The following is a 24,126-nucleotide window of genomic DNA, read 5'->3' on the forward strand; positions in this document are numbered from 1 at the left end:
CACGCTGGCACAGCCGACGCTGGGTACTGGGTCAAGCGAGCCGTGTACTTTCTTAACGCTGCATACAGTACGTCGCGCATACTCTCTGTGATTTTGAAGACGTACTGTCAAAAATCAATCGATATTTTTCATACTTAGCATACCAAATTCTATGGATAATACTGTCATACTGTTAAAATTTCAAATCAGTTACTTCAATACCTTCGGAGATTTAATTTTTACCTAAGAGACATAATAAGGGTGCTGGGATTGTGTAACTGAGCTAGGAACTAAAATGTATTCGTATATAGTATCAAATGAAACAACAACCAAGAGAATAGGTTCACATAATCTAATTTTCTGGAATTTTCTTTAGTTTCGTTACCACAGATTACTGACGTAATTAAAAGTACTTTGCAGAATTCTGAAGGACATACGTAAAGTGAGAATGTGATATTTTATTAAAACTGTGTAAATATATGCGTGAGAAAGTTGTTGTGCAGTAGGAGAATTTTTTACACATTTCCAAGTGAGCTGGATTTTGTAAAAGGCAGCCAGAAACGACGTCTAGTATTACATTTATTATTAATTTATTTTATGGAAAGAAATAGTATTTCATTTTCATTAAATTTTATTTATTTTCGGAGTTATGAGATTTCTAATCCAAATTACTTGTGGTAATCTGATTGGCTGACATTACATATATCGTGAGTATAAAAGTGTTCCAGGTGATCCGATTGGCTTCTACATACTAGCCAACAAGAATTCAGCATTTACCGCGCGTTTGAGTAGGGCTTTGTGCCTCAGAACTAGGGGTCGAGATGGTCTTTTGGGAGCCGTCTTCTGGTTAACACCCATGGTAAACCACGCTGATGAAATTTGTACTAAAATGAAGCAACTGGCACGGTTGATCAGTTCTCGCGTCGTTGACGAACAGTGACTACAATATTGAGTATTTTGTGAAACTTTTAGCTTTCTGAGTGATTTACAACTGGAGACATTCGCGTGTGAACATTTCATGTCGTACATAAACTCCGTGTGGCGTGTTTCATGCATGAGATTATGGAGAGCACTTCTTTACAAGAAACCTTATCAACGAGTAAATGTGTAACTCGCAAGTAGTCGTGGGTCAGTGACTATTTAGGACGTTTAAAATGTCGGGTCGGACTAAATATCTACTGGCTGCTTTTGGGTGTGAACTTGTTACCCAGCCAGCCAGTAACACTGCATAATTGATGTCAGGATATTAATAACGCACTTGATAGCCATTTTCTTGTTTTAAAGACTATAAAACAATTAAAAGGAAATTTTTGAGATTTTTTTCAAACGACTCATGCAATAATCCCAAACGCTCTATAGTTCAACTAACTTTCAGCTACTACCCACGGACTGCAGTCACGTGGCCTTTGCGTGATAGATATTTAGTCGAAAATGCTGAGTTTTTTGGCTAAACCAGTATCTGAAATCGCAGAGGGAAGGGACAGAAAAGTGAAGCCTATCCAGCTGGGTGGACAGGTTGTTTAAAGGGTAGTTACAGACCAACCATCCCCGCTGCAGGCTGAAATACCCTGTGTCGATCTTTTCCCTCTTGTAACCAGACCCGGCTGGCTGTGAAGCTAGGTTCATAATCAGAAAACCTCGTGTTTATAATTATCTCTGTTCCCTTGCAATATTTGGCCTGAAATCGGAACGCCACTCACCGAATTTGGACTAATCCATGCAAAAAATACTTCATCTCGTGATTCATTCACCGCTTTTTTCTTTGTTATGTGGTTGTCTAAACTGTTCTTTATCATTTCGAAACAAAAGTCTTCGATTTATTTCCGATTATTTTTGCAGTCTGACGCCACTGGAGTGACAGCACTAAATTCAGCAGCAATGATTATTCGCATTCACCCATGCTATGCAGTACATCCAACTTTTTATTGATGGTCACCACTACGCAACAAACGAGAGCAATACCTTATTGTTAACTTGTCAACTGACGTCGAGACACGATCCGTGGATGGCGGTTGACTAAGTCCAAATTAAATTTCTGTCGTCATCGATTTTTGCTGCTATTATGTCCTTAGTATCGAAAGCTGTTCAAAATAATCTGAATGAAGCGCAATTCCGATTGAGCAGGAGATCCGGATTACTGAGCGCCAGATAAACGAGGCTCCACTCTAGTACTGTCCGCTCTACTTTCATTCCTCCCACTCACGTGAGCTTGTAGAGTGTTTAACTCCAATTTACTGAGTTTGCGGAAACTACGAGGTGTACCTATAAAATAACGGGACTATGGGAGTAAAACGTTTTATTTCAAAGATATACGTATTTTTTTACTGTCACCCTCAGTATACTCCCATCCTGTGTCCCCATAATGCTCCATGTGAATTTTCCATTAATGGAAAAAGTGCTGGATGTCTTTCTGAAGGAACACTTTGATGACTCGTGACGCTTTTTCTTTCACTGCTTCAACGGACAGAAATATTGCCCCTTTTAATGCAGGATTGACCTTGGGGAATAATAGATAGAACGCAAGGCGAATATGGTGAATGGTCTAACACTGCGATGCTGTACTGCGCTAGATACCTCTTAACAGGCATTGCGGTGCGGGCCGATGTGTTGTCTTGATGCAGAACCCATTACTTGTTCTTCCACAGTTCATGCCTTTTTTCTATTTTCTCACGGAGTTTAGCAGGACCCTAAAAGTTAGGACTTTTTCAGTGGCATTCGAAATGTCAGTACAAACATTTTCGCGGGCTTCTTCTTGTGCGATAACATACACATGTATCCACTTTGTTTACGACTTGTTTGGACGGACACTTTACTTCGCAACCATTGGTTGCTTTGAGAATGGATCAAGCTGAAACCGGTCATCGACTAAACAAACATCCATTTCAGTTGCAACTCTGGCTGTCTCTTTTAGTATTACAGTCTGAAAATCGGTTGCTGTCCCATTATACTCAGCACGCTGGAGTTCAGTTAGGCGAGCTGCTTCTTGTTCGATCGTGAGAATTTTAGGCGGTAGTTTCGCTCACTCTTTTCTCACGTTAAACTGATCATGTAAAATTTGCTTTACCTATTTTTCGTCACTTCCTGCAGTTTCAGAAGTCGATCGGGTACACACTCAACGGTCATATCGAGTCGGCTTACTTACTTTTTAGATACTTCCCTCCGTTTTTGAAGTTGAAAGGCGTCTTGGTCCTGAGTCATCTCCAACTTCAGCTATCTTGGAAAGGCATGAACCACTCAAAAACTCAAGCGCGTGATAAGAAATTCTCCTCACACACTTCTTTCAGTAAAAGATAGGTTTCCGTAGCAGTGTTTCCATGTTTCATGTGAAATTTCATGATAGTTCGTTGCTCTGTTATTACACTTATAATTTTTTTTGGCAAAACAGAACAGCTCTTACACAAATGGAGGCCTCGGCCACACTGAATTGGCTACAGACACCAGAGATGCCTCATTCGACTGAGAGCGCTTCACATTTCATAGCTATTGGTCTTTTATCTTTGGCACATGAGTAATTACTCTGTGACAGCATCAGTTCCGTAGTTTTACAGCCACGCATCGTGTTGTGCAGGGCGCTATCGTAACCAGATACCGCCGCTAGTCATTTCTGTTTAACTGGCTGGGCTCAAATTAGAACTCTACATCTCTCAAACGAGTTCAGATTTCCACCTCTTGAACAGCCCACTCAGTAACTGAACATGTCACACTAGACTCAAAACAGGTTATAAGCCGCATTCAGTTCGTCAGCTTTCAAAACCATTTCTATTAAGTTCATTGGGATGGATCTGATTCTTTTGTCATGAATTATATCCGCGAGAGCGAGTGTTCCAGATATAACCTAACAAATTTGGGTTCTAAACATAGTCCATTGGCTTGCTTTATTTTTATAGTACTGATATTTTTACGTCTTAACCACACTCAAGCCCAAATCCGAAAGCAGTATCATCAATAAAGCACAACACTTAGCATTGTTAAGTACGTTTATGACTGACAGCACCGTACAGCCAGAGCGGAACTGTTCTCCAGGTCTGACAAATTTCCTATTCATACAAACGTCGAATATTCCTTACTGCTCCTATTTAAAGAAGCATCGAGTATTCCAGAACATACAATCATTACAAAAGTAGTGTGTTATTCGTAGCTATTATTTTTCAGTAACTGTTGTATATGTCTTACATAGATAATTTTATTTCAGTTGACCAATTCCCACACATTAATTTCTCATCTTCAGAAGCCTACAAAATTAGTAACATTATAACTCTTTAGAGCTTGGCTACATATTTACGTAAAGTATACGTAGTGTATTACAGAAACTTACTTACTGTTAGTAAACTTTGTCAGATGTCAATATCTTCTTAATAGAACCATAATGCCATGATACTTACCAAGAATTTCGGGATACCACTTTTCAGGAGGACTCAGACAACCTATTGCTTCCCCCCACATACATCTCGCGTATTGACCACGAGGAGAAAATTCGAGAAATTACTGCCGATACAGAGGCTTATCGACAATAATTCTTCCCACGCGCTATTCGCGAGGGCAACAGGGTAGGAGGGATCAGATAGTGGTACTGAAAGTACCCTCCGCCGCACACCATTAGGTGGCTTGCGGAGTATGATGTAGATGTAGACGAAATGTACATAATTTATGTGATAATTGTAAACAGAGATTGACAAATTGATAATTTACAGAAGACCTTGAATGAATAACATCTGTGTAAATGTCAAGCGGTTCTGCCAACAGCAAGAAACATACACACATAAAAAAAAAAATGTTTTGCAACACCTCGGTTCCGACATTTCCGCCCATTTTATTCCTCATGAAAACCGCACATTTATTGCTGTTCTACCATACAGCCATACCTTCAGAGGTGGTGGTCCAGATTGCTGTTTACATCGGTACCTCTGATACCCAGTAGCACATCCTCTCGCATTGATGCATTCCTGTATTCGTCGTGGCATACTATCCATCAAGGTACTGTTGGCCCAGATTGTCCCACTCCTCAACGCCGATTCGGCGTAGATGCTTCAGAGTGGTTGGTGGGTCACGTCTTCCATAAACTGCCCTTTTCAATCTATCCCAGGCATGTTCGATAGGGTTCATGTCTGGAGAATATGCTGGCCACTCTAATCGAGCGATGTCTTTATGCTGAAGGAAGTTACTCACAAGATGTTCACCATGGGGGCGCGAATTGCCGTCCATGTTGCCGAATGCCTTGCGAATATGCTGCCGATATGGTTGCACTATCGGTCGGAGGATGGCATTCACGTATCGAATAGCCGTAACGGAGCCTTCCATGACCACCAGCAGCGTACGTCAGCCCCACATAATGCCACTCCAAAATAGCAGGGAACCTCCACCTTGCTGCACTCGCTGGACAGTGTGTGTAAGGCGTTCTGCCTGACCGGGTTGCCTCCAAATATGTCTCCCACGACAGTCTGGTTGATGGCATATGCGACACTCATCAGTGAAGAGAAAGTGATGACAATCCTTAGCGGTTCATTCGGCACGTTGTTGGGCCCATCTGCAACGCGCTGAATGGTGTCGTGGTTGCAAAGATGGATCTCGCCATGGGCGCCGGGAGTGAAGTTGCGCGTCATGCAACGTATTGACCACAGTTTGAGTTGTAACACGATGTCTTGTGGCTGCACGAAAAGCATTATTCAACACGGTGGCGTTGCTGTCAGGTTTCCTCAGAGTCATAATCCGTAGGTAGTGGTCATTCACTGCAGTTCTAGCCCTTGGGCGGCCAGAGTGAGACATACCTCTCTGTATCTCCTCCATGTCGGAACAACATCGCTTTGGTTCACTCTGAGACTCCTAAACAGTTCCATTGTAGAGAGCCCTTTCTGGCACAAAGTAACAATGCGGACGCGATCGAACTGCGGTATTGACCGTTTAGGTATGGTTGAACTCCTGGTGGAATGACTGGAACTGATTGGCTGTCGGTCTGCTCATGCATGGTTGTTTACATCTTTGGGCGGATTTAATGACATCTCTGAACAGTCAAAGGGAGTGTGTCTGTGATACGATGGGAGTGTGTCTGTGATACGATATCCACAGTCAACGTCAATTTTCAGATGTTCTGGGAACGAGAATGATGCAAAACTTTTTTGACGTGTGTATACAAAAACATGTATAAAGTATAACTAAAGTATATAAGGGAATTACATATAATATATTTGAAAAATCATGGAAGATGCTCCTAATAGCTGAAAAAAATAGATTAATTTTCCGATTTTTATAAGATGTGCTACACAGTCAAAATGTGTCTCCCTTTCAGATCAAGCTAATTATTCAACAAATCTTTTGAATTTTGATGGGATTGTTTATACATTTCAATTTCTAAAAGGTTCGTTTTGTAGCCTCGGCAACTGCGTGCAGTTTTTCCATTTTGAGCTGTTATGGAGGAGAAAGAATGCGTTTGTCGATATTGAGATTTTCTGCAAAAGTTGACTTGTATGAATGCTCACGAAAGCACGTCTTACCACATTCCCCTCCTGTCTTCTGTGTACAATCTCGGATACATATTACATTGTATTTCATACACCCCAGATTTGAGAAATTCATCACTTGGAGGATTCTCATTATGTATACTGATGGAAAAAAAATCGCAGCACCAAGAAGAAGTTGTGCGACCTAAGCAAAAGTTGGTAGGCATGTTTCTGTACCTGCTAGAGGATGGCTATTCATGTTTCGCGGCAGTAGCATAACAGTGGCGCTACTAGCGCTACTATGAGGATGCAAATGAGATTCCTTCAATGCACGCTTGATGTAGCGGTCGTGATCGTTAATTACTTTTGAGATTAGACGTGGTGAATTGATATTAAACAAGCATGCAGATAAAGCGGTGAAGGGGCCATTATCAACACCTCATTCAGTCTCAACGATGTCGTGTATCAGGGCGGCGGAAGATAGACGTTCCGTCCGCGATACGTCTGCCGGAGCACCAGATCTGTCTCCAGCCGAGCGCACATGGGACATCATTGGATGACAACTCCAGCACCATCCGCACACAGCAATAACCGTCCCTCTATTGACCGAGCAAGAGCAATAGACATGGAACTCATTGGCACATCGTGACATCCGGCTCCTGTACAACATAATGCAAGCACGTTTCCACTGTAGCATCAACATCTGCCAGCGTTTCACTTTTGCAAACGTTCATGTCGCGCTTATATTAACCTGGGATCTTTCAGTGTTAATCACTCAAGTATATTAACTAGACAAATGTGTCCCTGAAATTTAATTACTCTACATTAGTGTCAGTGTATAAAGATCAGCTTGGTTACACTATCGGTAGGAAATGTCACAGTGGCGCCATATTTTTTGGAACAGATTATCTACACGATATGAAATGACACCTAGAAATAGAATTCTAGTGTATATATTAAGAGTAAGGCCATTTTTATTGAGTATAGAGAATTCATGAAGTCAAGTTTTGCAGAACATCTCAAAATTGAGAAACATAGCCTTCCTTCTCCATCATTGCTCAAGATGGAAATTTTGCATGTGACTGACAAGGGCTTCAACATGAACCTTTTAGAAACTGACAAATATAAACATTCTAAAGTAAGTTCACAAGATTTGTTGAATAATCAACTTGTCCTGAAAAGTAGACACTATTCTGAGTGGATAGTGTCACTTATAAAATGAGAAGATTAATCTATTCTTTTTAGGTATTAGATCTGAGCACCATGATTTTTCAAATGTATTATATGTAACTTCCTTATATTCCTTAGCTATACTTTTTATATGTTTTATATATGTTTATTGCTGCTGGAAAAGAGCTTGACGTGTACGTACTTCTTTATATTACTGAACTATAAATTCGTGTGTTTACAAAAATCACATACAATAATTACAATAAATGTGATAGCAATATGCACATTTACAGATGACGGTAGTATCGCATACACAAGGTATCAAAGGGCAGTGCATTGGAAAAGTTGTCATTTGTACCCAAATTATTCATGTGAAAAGGTTTCCGACGTTGTTATGGCCGCAAGACGGAAATTAACAAACTGTGAACTCGGAACACAGAATGTCAGTTGCAGCTTAGTGGCATAGTCCATTCCATTTGGGAAATCGTTAGGGAATTCAATATTCCGAAATCCACAGCCGAAATCCACAGCCGAGAATATCAAATTTCAGACACTATCTCTCATCACGGACAACGCAGTGGCCGACGTCGTCCACTTAACGACCTAAATCAGCGGCATTTGCGTGCAGATGTCAGTGCTGTTAGACAAGGAACACTCCGTTAAATAACCGCAGAAATTAATGGGAAACGCACGACGTACGTATTCGTTAGGACAGTGCGACGAAATCTGCCGTTAATGAGCTATAGCAGCAGTTGGCAAACGTGAGTGCTTTTGCTAACAAAATGACATCTCCTGCAGCTCCTCTGCTGGGCTCTTGACCATATCGGTTGGTCCGTACACGACTGGAAAACCGTGGCCTTGTCAGGTGAGGCCGATTTCGTTTAGTAAGAGCTGATGGTTGGGTTCAAATGTGGCGCATACCCCATGAAGCCGAGGCACTTTGCAAGCTGGTGGTGGCTCCATAATGGTGTGGCCTTTGTTTACGTTTAACGAACTGTGTCTTCTGGTCCAAATGAACCTATCACTGACTGTAAACGGTTATGTCCGGCCCCTTGGAGACCATCTGCAGTTATGGACAGCTATAGGGGCAACATGGCTCAATCTTTCTGCAGGGGACGTCTACCGACTTGTTGAGTCCATGCTACGTGGAGTCACTGAACTATGCCGGGCAAAAGGAGATCAAACACGATATTAGGAGGCATGCCATGGCTTTTGTCACCTCAGTGTGTGTACATTTTTGCACATAAAATGGCATTATGCTTCTGTGAAGAAGATATTGACACCTGCTAAACCAAAGCTAAGTAAGCGTCCGTAATGGTCTTCTTATACTTCATATAAATGTATATTCAAGCTCTAAAGACTTATAATGTCGATAATTTTGTACCCTTGTAAAGACGACAAGAAATAGAGAAATAAAAATATCTGTGCAAGCGACAACTGTACTTTACTCTAAAATTACAATATTAAGATATTTCCAGGGTCTTTCAGAAATGACGAATAATAAATCGTAAATACTTGCTTGTGGCCAGCTTTGAACTGGCGTCTCGCAACAACCAGGCCACGGCCCCTAAACACCATCCCAAAACTGCACGTATCAAGCTCCTCGCAGTATGCAGGTGTTCCGTATACTTAGAGCCAAAGTTTTATAGACGCTACAAGATCTAAAACTAATTTTAGACAACGAATCAAGTATACTACATGTAACATGATTTCTTGAATGAGTTAATGTCACAGTTGCTTGAAACGACAAAAATAGTCGTCCAGCTCCCATACATAACCGTGTCATATCATGTTGAAATCATCTGTCGGCACGAAAATTGGACAGTTCGTCGCTAGAAAATTTTCGATCATGGTAAAATACCGAAGAGACGTTACAGAGGTTGCAGATCCATCATCATCTTCAAAAAAGCGTCATACAGTAACGTTGCTGCTGTGCTACGGACGCTCGTGTAGGTGACGTGAATTTTGGTGGGAGCAGTAGGAAAATTCTGTTTATTGGCAAAGCCACTAATGTGGAAGTGAGCTTCTTCCGACATCAAGTGGTTGTTAATGATACTGTCGTCGTTTCACGTTTGCTAATATGCGTTCAGCATACTGTCTACACATTAGCAGGTCTTTAAGTTGAAGTCGCTGAGCAATCTGCGGCTTTTATGGCAAGGACTTTAAATCCGCTTTTGGTATTCGTTGAACACTCGGACGATGTAGTTGTAGAGACTGTACGTGATGTCGGACAGAACGTTGTGGGCTTCTTGCGAAAGCAGTTCGCACAGCCTCGATATTATCTCCCGTATGAGCGGTTCGAGGTCTTCTTGCAGATTGTTTCTACAATTCAGAAGCCATTGTCTTAAAATTGTGGACCCAGGTGTTCATTGCATGCGCTGAGGGACACGACCATGACATCCGTTGTTGAATGACATCCCCACACTTCCGTTCCCGCCGTAGGCTTTTACCGCAAAGGTATGCTGCACAGCGTTCCATTGCTCCATATGTACTGTTCAGTAAAAGGCGAGACAGAGCTATCAGCATTCTATATATCATTCGGCGCTACCTACCCCTCAGCGATGCCACAACACTTTCCAATTACCTTTTTCTTTGAGTCATGCTCTATTATCGGTATACGACCTTTCTCTTATGAAACCACTTTGTTCTTCTATAAGTAGCACACCTGTAATAAACTTTAATTTGTTGTTTAATACACGTAACTATTTTTTGTAGGCTGTGTTTAACACATTAACACCTCTACAAGTTGAAGTTTTGCTGTGATTCTCTTTTTTAAACAACGACAACACTTGATGTAAGCCTATCTTCTGAAATTTTAGTATTTAGCAGTAGTTACTCAAGATGAAAAAGTCATACTTATAGGAGAATATAATATAAAATGAGTTTTCGTGCCTTTGGTGGAAATAACTTAAATTGGTCTACCAGAACCGTGTTCATTATATTACAACTGGCACCTACATATGGACAAAGGCTGCCTTAAAATTAAATGGAACGACAAGATAATGAATCGCTGTGCATTTCCATGAATGCAGCTTCATGAAACAATATCAGTAACGAAGAAAGAATTATTTTTTCTGTTCTTAATCAAAGTTAATATTTATCTAAGAAGCCAAGATTCTGGAATTCTTTAAGAATTATATCTTATATTGTTTACAACAAACATGTAACTTCAGCTGTGTAAATGCTTTTGCGTGTGCTAGTTCTAAGAGATCAGATACGAGTTTATTGAAGTCGTATTTGCTGGTAATAAGTGACTATTTTTTATTCATTTCCTTTGTCATGGACATACTTTTCAGTGTATATTGATGAATTCCAGGGGACAACGCCGAGAAATCGGAAGCCGATTGTTCGATGACGAAACGATGGAAAACTATATGTGTTCTATTGTTAATTCTTCTTTAATCGAAGACAGAACACCCCTGAGCTTAATTTGCTGATCGTTTTCTTTCTCTTACCTATTTCTCTTAGTAAGAATTGTTTGTAAAGAGAGGGATCAAACGTCATTGTACAATGACGTCACCCAACATGCTCACTGGCCTTATGCGATCTCACTATTATTTTTCTGACGGTGACATGGGTAAATGTAAATGACTTCTATTTTCACGGTGCTTCTATCAAAAGAATTTTGCTCATCGTCGTTAGAACGTGCATTCCCGTCGCGATATTTACTTATGAGAAGTTGGTAGGTTTGTGGGATTGAAGGGACTAGACTTTATGAGAAGTAATTACCATTAAAAATATTTTATATAGTCGCTCACTGAGAAATTTTCATGAAAATATCTCTATATCCAAGAAAAGCACGTTTCATGCTACCCCTTAAAAATGAATTGACCAATATGGCTCATGCGAACATTACAACACATAAACACATATGTACTTGTTCTACATAAAACATAGAAAGAACGCACAGCTCTTCTACAGCTAGTCACCTTGAGGAGTATAGTATATCGAAGGATTAACGAGAGTCGAGAGTGTGAAAGAAGGGAAGATAGTGACGAGACCGGCTTATCTCATATGGAGAAACTGCTCACGTGTCAGCGCAGCTCTTTACAAATTTCCAGGGGTGATGTTGGTCAAGATGGTCTGAGGGTTACTGATCTTTTAACGACACATTGGCAGCTTTATAACTTTAGATTTGTCCGTTGAGCAGACAACTCACCATCTGGCTCAGGATACCAACTTAAGGGGAGATAACCTGATGGATCCGAATGCCTCGCACGAACCAGGAACAAGCATCTTTCACTGTCGGAAAGAAGCGGCTACATAGTGCTGAAAGCAGTGAATGCGTTTTGTGCTGCACCCTTGGTGACAAGTTGTTGGGAATCTTGGTATTACAGAATCTAATGGCCACAATTGGCGCTCTTTTCTTTGCACTCAGATTGTCTGTACATTTTGCAACTTTACTGTTAACTCAAATAAATGTGCCATCGATGTTGTACTTAATGAGATGAAAATAGAACGACAGTTTGAGGTGCCTAGCTGTCCTCCTAGTTCACAACTGTAACATAACTGGTCTGTTAGATATCATTATGCGGTGTTCATTCTGTCTAAAAACATCTGTGTTTTCTTAAATGTACTGGGAGAAAAAGACGCCTGTAGTGACAATTGGAGCCAAGTTACAGTATTTTTCTCTTGTGTGAGACAGCTCAGGCGAATTAGCATCGTGCCTGGGAGGGCTGATCACTTTGAAACACAGGGCCCTTTGCCATAGCCCTCACGGGAAATTGCCCGATAAGCAGTAATAAGACACAGGTGAACAAGAACAAGGCTTTATTACGACCACAGAGAAGCGATTTAATAACTAAGTAAAAACTCTTCTCAATAAAATATAATAAAACTGCTCAGACATTAACAGCCATACGCCTGAAAGCAGTTATTAAACGTATAATGACGGAGGTTCAGCGTTCGGCGTAGCTGGGCGACAGGTACGCTTCGAGATATCGCTAGATACCGCTGCGCTTGTTTCCAACCGGCCTCTGACTGATGGGCTACTAAGGGACGGAGCATAAATTGGCCCACAGCTTCGGTGGAGCAAATTGCCGATAGGTTGACTTGCACCACCCTATATAGATGGGGCGCGGAGAAATTTGTGCCGATCCTGTGACACGGCGGAGGAAATAGGTCCCTGGCACGGAGGACTCTGGTGGCGCTTATCCTGCCGCAGTCCGGGGAAGCAACGCCTTGAGCATATGCAAGCCCGTGATGCTTCAGTGTCTGAGGGGTTGCCGAACACATTAGGCGAATGTCGTGTGCATGGCACTCTTTCCCTTAGCTTCTCAACGGCCTGGAATATCCAAGAAATCACAGGATGCCTGTGACCGCTCTTGCTTTTCGGCAGGACAGAGCGCACCCTCTGAAATCAGGAAGTACCGCTGAGACTATAAAGGGTTTGCAAGTGTGACGAATCTGCTCTCCCTGCCGGGCACCGATGTATGTGACTCCGCCTTTCTGTGCTTCCACAGCGTGAGACGTTTTCGTATTCTCAGGGCTCCAGCAGTCGCCCACCTGAATTTTTTGTTTACCCAATGAGCAGCGGCGTAGCAATCGGCTCGTCAACCTGCAGACAACTAACAAATACACAGTGGGTACTATTCAAGAATTTTAGCAGCTTCTCTCTTGCGATTTGTGCTGGAAAGAGCAATCCTGGGTTGTCAGGCTGGTAATCGTGAAAGATGCTTGCCTTGAGGACATGGTTCTTCGGAGTGGTGGAGTGTGGTTGTAGAGAGGGTGGAGAGCGGCGTGGTCCGCAAGGTTCGATTTTCGACCGCCATGATGCTGATATGCGATTTTGGACGGTTTTACTGTTTGAGTAGGTATCGCAGTTTAGCAATAGTGCGGACCTTTTGGTTCTGAGCAACTCGCAACTTGAGGGTCCATTAAGCTGTACCTAGTGTTGCATTTGTATTAATAGACATTTGGACTTACTGTTCAACACTTTTCTTTAGTTAGGATTCTGAGGTGTTTAGATCTATTAGAACAAAACCCGCACTTCCGCTAGCAGTCTTTCTTGTTATTAGTTTCAATTGCTCATAGATAATTGAGGTATTATCCATGCAGATTTTTGTGTCATTCAAACAATCACAGTTAACTACCGGGTTTTAATAGACTGATCTTCTTTGTGAAGAGACTTTCTTATTAATTAGTTTACCGATGTGGCACATATAAGTTTTTGACTGAAAATTTTGTGGATAGTAAGGATTCCATGATTTTTAGTTTTAAGCTAACTTTTTCTAATTATACTATTGTAACAACAAATTCAATTTTCTTACGTGTATCATTGACTTCAGATTATACTGTATTTCTACATCATCCAAATAAACTACATTAATTGAAAGTGATCCACTTACCGTTTCGTCTCAGATGATCCACTTACCCTTTTGTCTCAGATTCATGAAACCGGACAGATATGATACGCGAATTGGGATGGAAGTCATTAAAGCAAAGACGTTTTCCGTCGCGGCGAGATCTATTTACGAAATTTCAGTCACCAACTTTCTCTTCCGAATGCGAAAATATTTTGTTGAGCCCAACCTACATAGGTAGGAATGATCATCAATATAAAATAAGACATATCAGATCTCGAACAGAAAGGTTTAGGTGTTCGTTTTTCCCGTGTGCTGTTGGGGAGAGGAATGGTAGAGAGACCCTCTGCCAAGCACTTAAATGTGAATTGCAGAGTAGTCATGTAGATGTAGTTGTAAGCGACTCTTCATTATTAAACATTTTATAAATATTTTCGGTCACGTTTGTGTAATTTAATATGTGCTTTCATTGTGCTGGTGATCCATGATTCATTGCAATACGGGTATCCCCCCTCCCCCCCTGAGATCAATTTGAAGACTCCCAAGCGGAACGAGCAGGAAGGCGTGAAATAGCTAGGAGAGATTACCTTTTTTTTCTTGCTGAGTTCGTGATAGTGGCAGGCATATTACACGACCACTGCTGAACTGCAGAACGTCTCATTAAAAAGTGAAATCAGTTCGAAAAGAGGAGATCAAGGAAAAAGTAACATCTCATGATTATTATGTCTTATTTAAAATTGTTTGAATCGAAATAAAATGTTTATTTGTAATGGTAATGGGTTTCGCTCACAGTGTGACTACATTCAGGCCGTTTATACTGGAATAAAAATTCAGAATGGATTTAGAAAGAAGTCTGACAGTGGTACTAATAAACAATATAAAATCAAAATTGGAAGAAGAAATTATACCCATGACAGTGGACGGCAGCTGGTTTTGTTTTACATTTATGACTACCTATGGGTACGTGATGTTTTGTGTCTTAGTATTTCCGTACATCTGATATTATGTACGCCTATTTCACTTGTTCGTCACTTAGTCACATTCATCTACGAAATCGGAGATACATTACTACGGTTGTCCTATCTGCAGACCAGTGTTCTATAACAAATAGTCGCTGTCCCAGCTTTGAGATCTGCATCTGCTGAAACGTGTATGTCAACATTTCCACGCCACCTCCATGGTTAACGGCGTCACTCAAGCAGTAATTTCACTGGAACCGCGATCTACGAGCACTCTACAGTATCTCACATGATCTTCTACATGCCTGCCTGCGTGCCAGTACGTTTTAACACACACTCGCTGTCGCAGTTCTCAGATCGTTTTCCGCTGGATTGCGCACATCGAAACTTCCACGAAGCCCCATGTATACCACTGGCGTGAACTAAGCTCTGTCTTTGCTGGCATACGATCTATGTGTTTTCGGCAAATCCCCACAAATGGCTATCGATGTCCTATGTTTATTACCACATATTGAAGAATCCTTGTCTGTAGCAAGTGTTTTATGCAATGTAATGTACCTATTTCTTGATGTGTTATTAACTTTTGTTAAACTATTTTCTATATATACCTTATTTAGTGAAATGAAACAGTGGGAAATCCAGAGTTGAATGTAACAATAGTCATGTGTGTGTGTGAGTTACGTTAGTATGGGTGGGTGTGCCTGTGCCTGTGCGTGTGCGTGTGTGTGTGTGTGTGTGTGTGTGTGTGTGTGTGTGTGTGAGATCTATTTTTCACAAAGGTCTTGTTGGCTGAAAGCTTATTGTGTGACAGTCTTTTTGTTGCACCTATGTACGATTCAGCGTCTCCGCTATATGGAGAGTAGCAACTGTCCATTGCATAATATTGTTATTTAATGAAATAATAAGCAACCAGCTACACCAAAAAAATTAAATTTCTGTACCGATTTCGGGCCCTTAGAGCCTTTCTTCAGAAGATCCAATCACAAGTTCCAGCCCCATTAAGCGCATCATGGGCCTGGAATTTGTGATTGGACCTTATGAAGAAGGGCACTATGGGCCCAAAACCGGTAAGGGAATTACATTTCTTTTATGCAGCAGGTTGCTTATTACTTCATTAAATACGACTACAATTGCTGAAGACGGATAAAATACTGAAAATACCTCGTTGTGATACTTATTTTACGTCCTGCATTGCAGATATAATGTTGTATGCAGTGGTTGGAGTATCGTGTTTTTGAGCAACAACACCGTTGCTATCGTCAGCAATTTATGTTTGTGGTGCCACAACACCTGCTCCGTTCACCGCCCCCGTGTCCCATCATAGAGAATATTTTCTTCTTTTAATTTTGGTTGTATATCATGTATTTTATACGATAGTTGTCCAGAAAGTAAGTTCTGATCGGTCGCGAAATGGAAACCACAGAGAAAATCTGAAAAGTTTTACTTCTCTACATAGTCACCACTCCAACTTCGAGTGTTGTCGTAGTTTTGTAAAAACTTTCCAATATACTCGTCATAGAAAGCAACCGCCTTTGCTTTCGGCCAGTTGTCTGCACTGTTCTGCAGCTCGTTGTGTGTGGAAAAATTTTGTCTTCATAGCCAGCGGCTCTCGTGAGTAGAGATGAGACTCAGGTAGAGCCAATTACGGAGTGTATTGTGGGCGATCAAACGCTTCTCATCGGAAACGCTGCAGGAGCTTATTCACTGCCCCTGCAGTGTGCGACCGAGAATTGGCATGAAGAAGAAACTGCTCGACAGTTGTGTTATGTGGGCTGCATGACACAGGCGAAATCTCTAACCAGGCCCTCATACTTGGCGGGAGACTCTATACCCTATGCATCTTTACGTACTCACTGTTCACTGAAAACGATCAACGGGCATACTAGAGACACTGAGCAACACGTTTGTGCAAAGTTTCGCAGGATTTTCCCAGTGGTTTCCATTTCGCGACCGATCGGAACTTACTTCCTGGACAACCCTCGTATGTTACTGCCATTACCAGACTTCCCACTAGGTCCATTCTGTATTTGTACTTCAGTATAAATGGTCTAAACATGGTCACATTCCGACCGAAACAAGTTATCATCGAAAATAAATATTATATTGCAGTTAAGACTGTTATTGATCCATTTTGAACTATGTCTGCTAGAGCACTGATTTTCTCCACAAGAAATGTTGTAGAATATTGTTGAAATAATAACCAAGTATTTCACATGAATGGATTCTAAATATTCGACCCATTCATTCCTCCGATTGACAATATCTTGCTGATTTGTATATTTACAGTATGTCTTATAAGAGAGTAGAGCAGCTGCACTCTCTCACCCGTTTTGGGAAAGTGCTTCAGCATGAAGTAAACCCTATTTTTGCTTCTGTCTTGACGTTACTAGAACTACATTGGAAAACAACACGCAGTCGTCTGTAACGTATCCACGGTGTGCCGTTCATGATTGTTTGTCGAAGAAGTAGCACAGGTTTCTCCACAATCCTGGAAACGTACGTTTAATCCGTGAGATGCAGGCCGTAATAAATGTGGCGAGGAAAATTTTCAACAGGAAAAAACTAATTTCTTCAAGATACAGAGTGATGGGTCATGATTCTCGACTCAGAATTATTCACACCGTAAAATTTAAATACGCAGAGCTACAACATGTGAGGGGATAATATTTAATAGGGAACCGTCAACTTGCCTTGAAATGCACAGAGAATACGATGTGGGTTGTATTGGTAGGTGCCAGTGACTACCATATCATAAACGATGTCTGCGAGTATTGGTATCAAAGAACCATTACCCAGAGTTTACATGCGTCTACATCCATACTCTGCAAACCATTTGAATGGTACTTTCCATTGTACCATTTACTAGGGCTTCTACCAGTTACAGTCACGAATCGAGCACGAGGAGAGTGACTGCTTAATTGCCTGGGTGAGTGCAGTAATTAGTCTGGTGTTCTTCCGATTCCCCTACAGAGGGAGGGTTGGGGCTAGCAATAGCACAATACGCTGCTCGGCAGCCTACAGGAAAGTTAAAACAACAGGATCAGAAGATATGAAAAGCAAAACAAAAGCAGGTAATAAAACGGTGACTGTTAAAAACTGAAACATGCAGCAAAAGATACGAATAAAATATAAAAACGAAACTGTCGGCGATGCTGATTAAAACAAGTAGTAAATAGGCAGAATTAAAAAAAACACGGCAACAGTCTAGTTTCTGTTCGCATGAGATAAAAATATACAACTAGCGACAGTATGGTAGCTGTTCACAACACTGACCGGGGCCGCGCAACACTAAAACACTCACGTAAAACAGCACTATACAGGCGACACGTCGGCAGACTGTGGGTGGAGGGGGGAGGCAGGGGAGGGAGGACAGGACCCAGACCGATGAGGGGGAAAAAGGGGGAGGAGCAGAGAAAAGGAAAATAGAGGGGAGCCAACGGAAGGAGGGGACATAGAAAAGGGGGGGGGCAGTGGAGAGGAGAGCAAAAAGGACTCGAGGGAGAGAAGGGAGGCAGAGAGAGGGTAAGCGAGGAAAAAACAGGATGGAATGGGGGGGGGGGGGAGAGGGAGAGGGAGTCCAGGAAAAGGTCAGAAGAAGGGAGCGGGAGGTGAGGATCACAGTTGATAGGAGGGATAAATGGAGGGAGAGAGGGCATCATGTGGGAGGGGAGTCGACGGAAGCCACTTTAGGAAAGGAGATGAAGGATGTAGAGGTGGAGGGTAGGGGGGACACAAAAGTGAAGGCGTGGCAGAGGGCGGGGGTGTCCTCATTGATAAATCAGATCTGTAGTTAGTAGAAGTGAGAACATTTTTAACACGCCAAATTTATTGTAAATTATAGTTTCTGGATCTTACATCACAGCTATTATACGAAACTGGAAGAAAGGTATGCGAAACACTATTGTGTCTGAAGAAAAAGCAAACATGAACATAGATGAAACGATCTTCCGTCGTCTCAGAAACATCACAGTCTGCACAATGCAATCTGTGGTCTGTTAGGGAACAAGGTAGCTGAACTGTTTATTTTGCATGATAATGACATTGTCTTTGCAGACGTTGGTACATCAGTGTCAACAGTATATGACATGAAGATTCGCCATTACAATTAACAAGTAACCGTCGTGAAATGTCTTACCATGATACATTTCTAACAAACTTGGAATTACAGCCTAGTAATACAGTTAATTATGAAAACAATAGTGCATTATACAGATTGTTACAAATAGGTACAGCCAAACTTTCAGGAACGTTTCCTGAAAGTTTGGCCATACCTTTTTGTAACACCCTGTATAGGTGAGTAGTAATTTGTATCGCTAACAAACTCCAACAGCAATATACAAATGCTCCCAAAATTCCCTTACACCAGCACAATCAACCAAGATAACCACAACGCAATGGTGAGGAAATGGTCATCAGGGGGAAGGAACGTGGATGCAGCTGTGGAATCAACAGAACATGAGACATTATTCAGACTGGTTACTCGTGGAAATCGTGTGGGTGGCAAGGAAAGTGAGGTAAGGAATAGTGTAAAGAAATACTCACTTCTTTACACTATTCCACCCAAAGGGGGGGGGGGGGGGAGAAACCAAAATTCGTAAGGAATATCGTTTCGTCTATGTCCATTTCAGTTATTCAGACACAATACTAAGGCGCAGACCTGTTTGTTGGTTAGCGATCTTAAACAACAGCTGTACTGTAGGGTACAGAAATGAAATTGTGAAACATATTTAGACGTTTTAGAGACGTCCTCACTTTTACCTGTCTTTTACTAATGACAGATCTGGCCTATATGACCAGACACGCGTCAACAAGACACTGTGCAAGCTGGTGGTGGTGTTGTAGGCTGTGCTCTGGTCCTACTGAACCGATCATTGGCTGGAAATGGTTATGTTCGGCTACTTGGAGACATTTTGCAGCCATTCAAGGACTTCATGTTCCCAAACAAAGATGGAATTTTTATGGATGACAATGTGCCATGTCACCTGCCCACAACTGTTCGCGAGTGGTTTAAAGAACATTCTGGACAGTTTGTGTGAATGATTTGGCCACCCAGATCGCCCAACAAGAATCCCATCGAACATTTAAGGAACATAATCGAGAGGTCAGTTCGTGCACAAAACCCTACACCGGCAGCACTTTCGCAATTATGGACGTTCTATAGAGGCAACATGGCTCAATATTTCTGCAGGAGGCTTCCAACGGCTCGTTGAGTCCATGGCACGTCTAATTGCTGCCATATTCCGGGCAACAGGAAGTGCGACACTATATTAGGAGGTATCCCATGACTTTTGTCACTTCAGTTCATAGTCTATCTCATCTTCATTTGGCTGCTCCTTTCCTTTGTAAAATTTTCTAATATCCTTATTCGACTCGTAATTATCTCTGGAACACCTCATGGAGCGACAGACGTACATGTACTCGTATGTAGGTGTGTACAAGGGGAAGTCAAATGGAAACCAGACACCAGCCACAACGGGAGCACGGAATGGTCTCATACAAAAGTAACCACCACGTTAAGGCGTTTATCCCACAGCGAGACAACACGACCAATTTTTGTTCCGTTGAAAGCTGTCGGCTGCTGACGGTTCCACAACAGCACCCACTCTTGCACCTCCTCGTCCAACAGGAACCAAAGTTCATATATGTCTTTCTTTAGGTCACCAAAGATGTGACATACCTACAGTGAAAGATCCGGGCTGTACGGAGGACGTTGCAGTGTTTCCCAATCAAGTTACTGAAGGATAGTCTCCGTGCAGAAGTAGATATCCTCGGAATAGTGAAGCGATTTAAATCACTTAAAAAAGGCAAGATTGCTTTCAGAGTATGCTGTTGCAGTAGATCCATAGTTAACAATCACATACAACTGCTCACTCGGCGATAGATCCACACCCAAAAACTAGAAAATTGCACAGGTCACATCAGTATTCTAGAAAGGTGATAGGAGTAGCCCACTAAATTACATGCCTATGTCATTAACGTCGATATGCATCAGGATTATGGAAAATATATGGTGCTCGAACGTTATGAATTTCCTCGAAGAGAATGGTCTATTGCCACACAGTCAACATGGATTTAGAAAACATCGTTCTTGTGAAACACAACTAGCTCTTTACTCACACGAAGTGTTGAGTGGTATTGATAAGGGATGTAAAATTGATTTCGTCTTTCTAGATTTCCAAAAGGCTTTTATCACTTTACCACACAAGCGGACTGTAGTGAAATTGTGTGCTTATGGGATATCGTCTCAGTTACGTGACTGGATTCGTGATTTCCTCTCAGAAAGGTCACAGTTAATGGACAGGAAGTCATCGAGTAAGACAGATGTAATTTCTGGCGTTCCCCAAGGTAGAGTTATGGACCTTCTGCTGTTCTTTATCTATCCAAATGTTTTAGGAGACAATCGGAGCAACCGTCGTGGGTTGTTGCAGATGACGCTGTCGTTTATCGTCTAGTAACCTTATCAGGAGATCAAAATTAACTGCAGAACAATTTAGAAAAGATATCTGTCTGGCGCAGATATTGGCAATTGATCATAAGTTATAAAAAGTGTGAGGTCATTTACATGAGTGCTAAAAGTAATCCATTAAACTTCGGTTACACGATATATCAGTGTAATCTAAAGGTCGTAAATCCAACTAAATACTCAGGAATTACAGTAAGGAAAAAATTAAATTGGAAAGAGCATATAGAAAACGTTGTGGGGAAGGCAAACCAAAGACTGCGTTGTATTGACAGAACACACAGAAAATGTAGCTGAGCTTATAAAGGTACTGCCTATACTACGCTTTGTCCGTTCTCTTTAGGAGAACTGCTGCCCGGTGTGGGATTCTTACCAGGATTAATGGGGCACATGGAGAAAGTTCAAAGAAGAGTAGCACGTTTTGTATTTTAGCGAAATAGGAGAGAGAGTGTCACGGTCATGATACAGGATTTGGGATGGACACCATTAAAACAATGTCGTTTTTCGTTGATCGGAATCTTCTCACGAAACCTCAATCACCGACTTTCACCTCCGAAGGCGAAAATACTGAAATATTTTATTGACGCCGAACTACGTAGGGAGAACCGATCATCACAGCAAAATAATGGAAACAAGAACTCGCACGGAAATATGTATGTGTTGGTTTTCTCCGCCCACTGTTCGAGAGTGGAATAATAGAGAATTATTGTAAATGTTGTTCGATGAACCCTTTACCAGGCAAATAAGTGTGATTTGGAGAGTATCTATGTAGATGAAGAACTTACGGATGATGTATTTGTGTGTCTAGGAATGTTAAATACCAATGCTCAGCACGTAAATTCGTAAATGAAGCGGGTTGGCAACCCTATGTCTGCTTGTGACGTACCCAATTTCAACACTAGAACAGAAAGTGATTTCCATCGTCGTCTAGTAAAACACATTTCGGCTCAAAAACGAGTGAAATACAGCGCCTCAAAAATGTTTGTCAATTCGTCAACATAAACAAAAAGTTTTACATTTTGCAGAAGTGATTTCATATTGGGATTACAACAGTGTTTTCTCTACAGCTTCTTCCGAAATACAGAGGGTTACTTGAATAGATATAAATAATCAAATAGGGACCTGTAATAATTTACATAACTTGTGTTTCATAGCTTGTGTACATTTAAAGAAAGTCATGTTGAAAAAAAATTGATTAGTAATACGATGAATCAGCTTCTTTTCCTGCAGTTTCGATTTCGATCGTAAACAAATCACGCCCACGCATAAAAACCACCGCCTTAACACTCGTAGCCGTAAAAAATTGTGACATCGTGAAAAATTATGATGTCTATATGATGGATGTCTCTACGTCATGGATTTCTCTACTTAACGTTTGACTGTAAATCCATGACGAAATATTAACTAGAATTTCAAATTTTAGCAGATTGCACCTTATTTTAACAAAACTGACACGGAGTAGTTATTTAGGACATCATGATTATTTATGCACAGGGTGACTGAAGATGGTAGTTAATGGCCACAGCTGGTATCAAAATAAAGTGATTCATGTTCACATTTTCAATGTGTCTCTTTCCTAACCTACAAATGGACAATACTTACAACTATTTTTGAAATTTGTGTGTTCTGTATAAATGCTCCACATAAAAACACGCTCTGGGAATATAATCCACACTATATGTAACTACCTATTAGACGGGTCGAAAACTAGAAATGTGTGCAGTATTAGCTTACTCACGTATCTTGCACGAAAACTAAGAGATAGTGTATACAGTATGCATTAAATATTTACCACGTGACGAGCTTATGAAACAGAGAGGAATTTTCGTACATAAGTGTTTGTAAGGACGGCGTCAGTGACTCAGTACGAGCTAGCGTTAACCTTTCAGCCTTGGCTCTGAGGCGAAACCTCTTTCAAAGAGCTTACTCAAGCCTGACATTCATGTCGCTTCTTTTCCGTCAATGCGGCCGCAGCCTGACCTTTCCGAGGGTGAATCCAGTGATTCAGGCAAATCTTCTTCTGCCGCAGGTGGGGGCGGAGACATGGCGGCCGTGTGGAGCAGCGCTACGGTTCTCCTGATTGCTGCCACCTGCGCCACTTGTGCCGGTGAGTTCTCTTCTAGCAGCATCTGTTTTGCAGTATTCGCCAGATAACGCAACTAAACTTTAAACGTGTATTTCCGCCAACAGCCATTGTTTGTGAGTAGTGCGTGCTGTACATTATATAAGGGTAAATATTTTCAGTATTTACTTCTATAATAATCGCTGCTAATTACTATACACTTAAGCTTTTAGCCGCGTGGAGGGGCCTCGTGGTTTGAGGCGCCATTCCAGGGATTGCGCAGCCCCTCCCGACAGAGGTTCGGGTCCTCCCTCGGGCATGGGTGTATGTGTTGTTCTTAGCGTAAGTTAGTTTAAGTAGTGTGTAACTCTAGGGATCAGCGGTTTGCTCCCTTAGGAATTCAAACACATTTGAACATTTGAACTTAAACTTTTCTAATGTGACGAGTCTGAATAAATCCCCCCCTCGTCAAGAATTCATAAGAGAGTAAGCGTCATTTTTGATTGGTATCATTGATTTCCGCTAGTGTTGTCATGAAGTGTGCTGAACTTATTAATCATATTATCTACCATAATTTGCATCTCTATCTACCACACCATCACTTAACATCTCCTCCTTAATTACTATCATCATCACCATCAACTCTTCTATCTTCACCATCATCTTTTCCATCATCAGCATCATTCCGCCATTTCCTCCTCCATCATCTCCTCCAATGAAAACATCATCATCATCGTCATCATCCGTACCATTTCGTAAC

General features: G+C 41.5%; 1 protein-coding gene across 2 annotated transcripts in view; it reads left to right on the forward strand.

Annotated features, from left to right (window-relative positions):
• LOC126278393 (protein borderless) overlaps positions 1-24,126 on the forward strand; it is a 470,529-nt gene that overhangs the window by 133,053 nt on the left and 313,350 nt on the right. For both annotated transcript variants that reach the window (XM_049978493.1, XM_049978492.1), the window contains one exon: positions 23,334-23,411. In XM_049978493.1, the coding sequence (XP_049834450.1) occupies positions 23,348-23,411 (64 nt within the window). In that variant the 5' untranslated portion in view covers positions 23,334-23,347. The remainder of the gene's footprint in view (positions 1-23,333; positions 23,412-24,126) is intronic.

The sequence above is a fragment of the Schistocerca gregaria genome, chromosome 6, assembly GCF_023897955.1.
Source record: "Schistocerca gregaria isolate iqSchGreg1 chromosome 6, iqSchGreg1.2, whole genome shotgun sequence".
Taxonomy (NCBI): domain Eukaryota; kingdom Metazoa; phylum Arthropoda; class Insecta; order Orthoptera; family Acrididae; genus Schistocerca; species Schistocerca gregaria.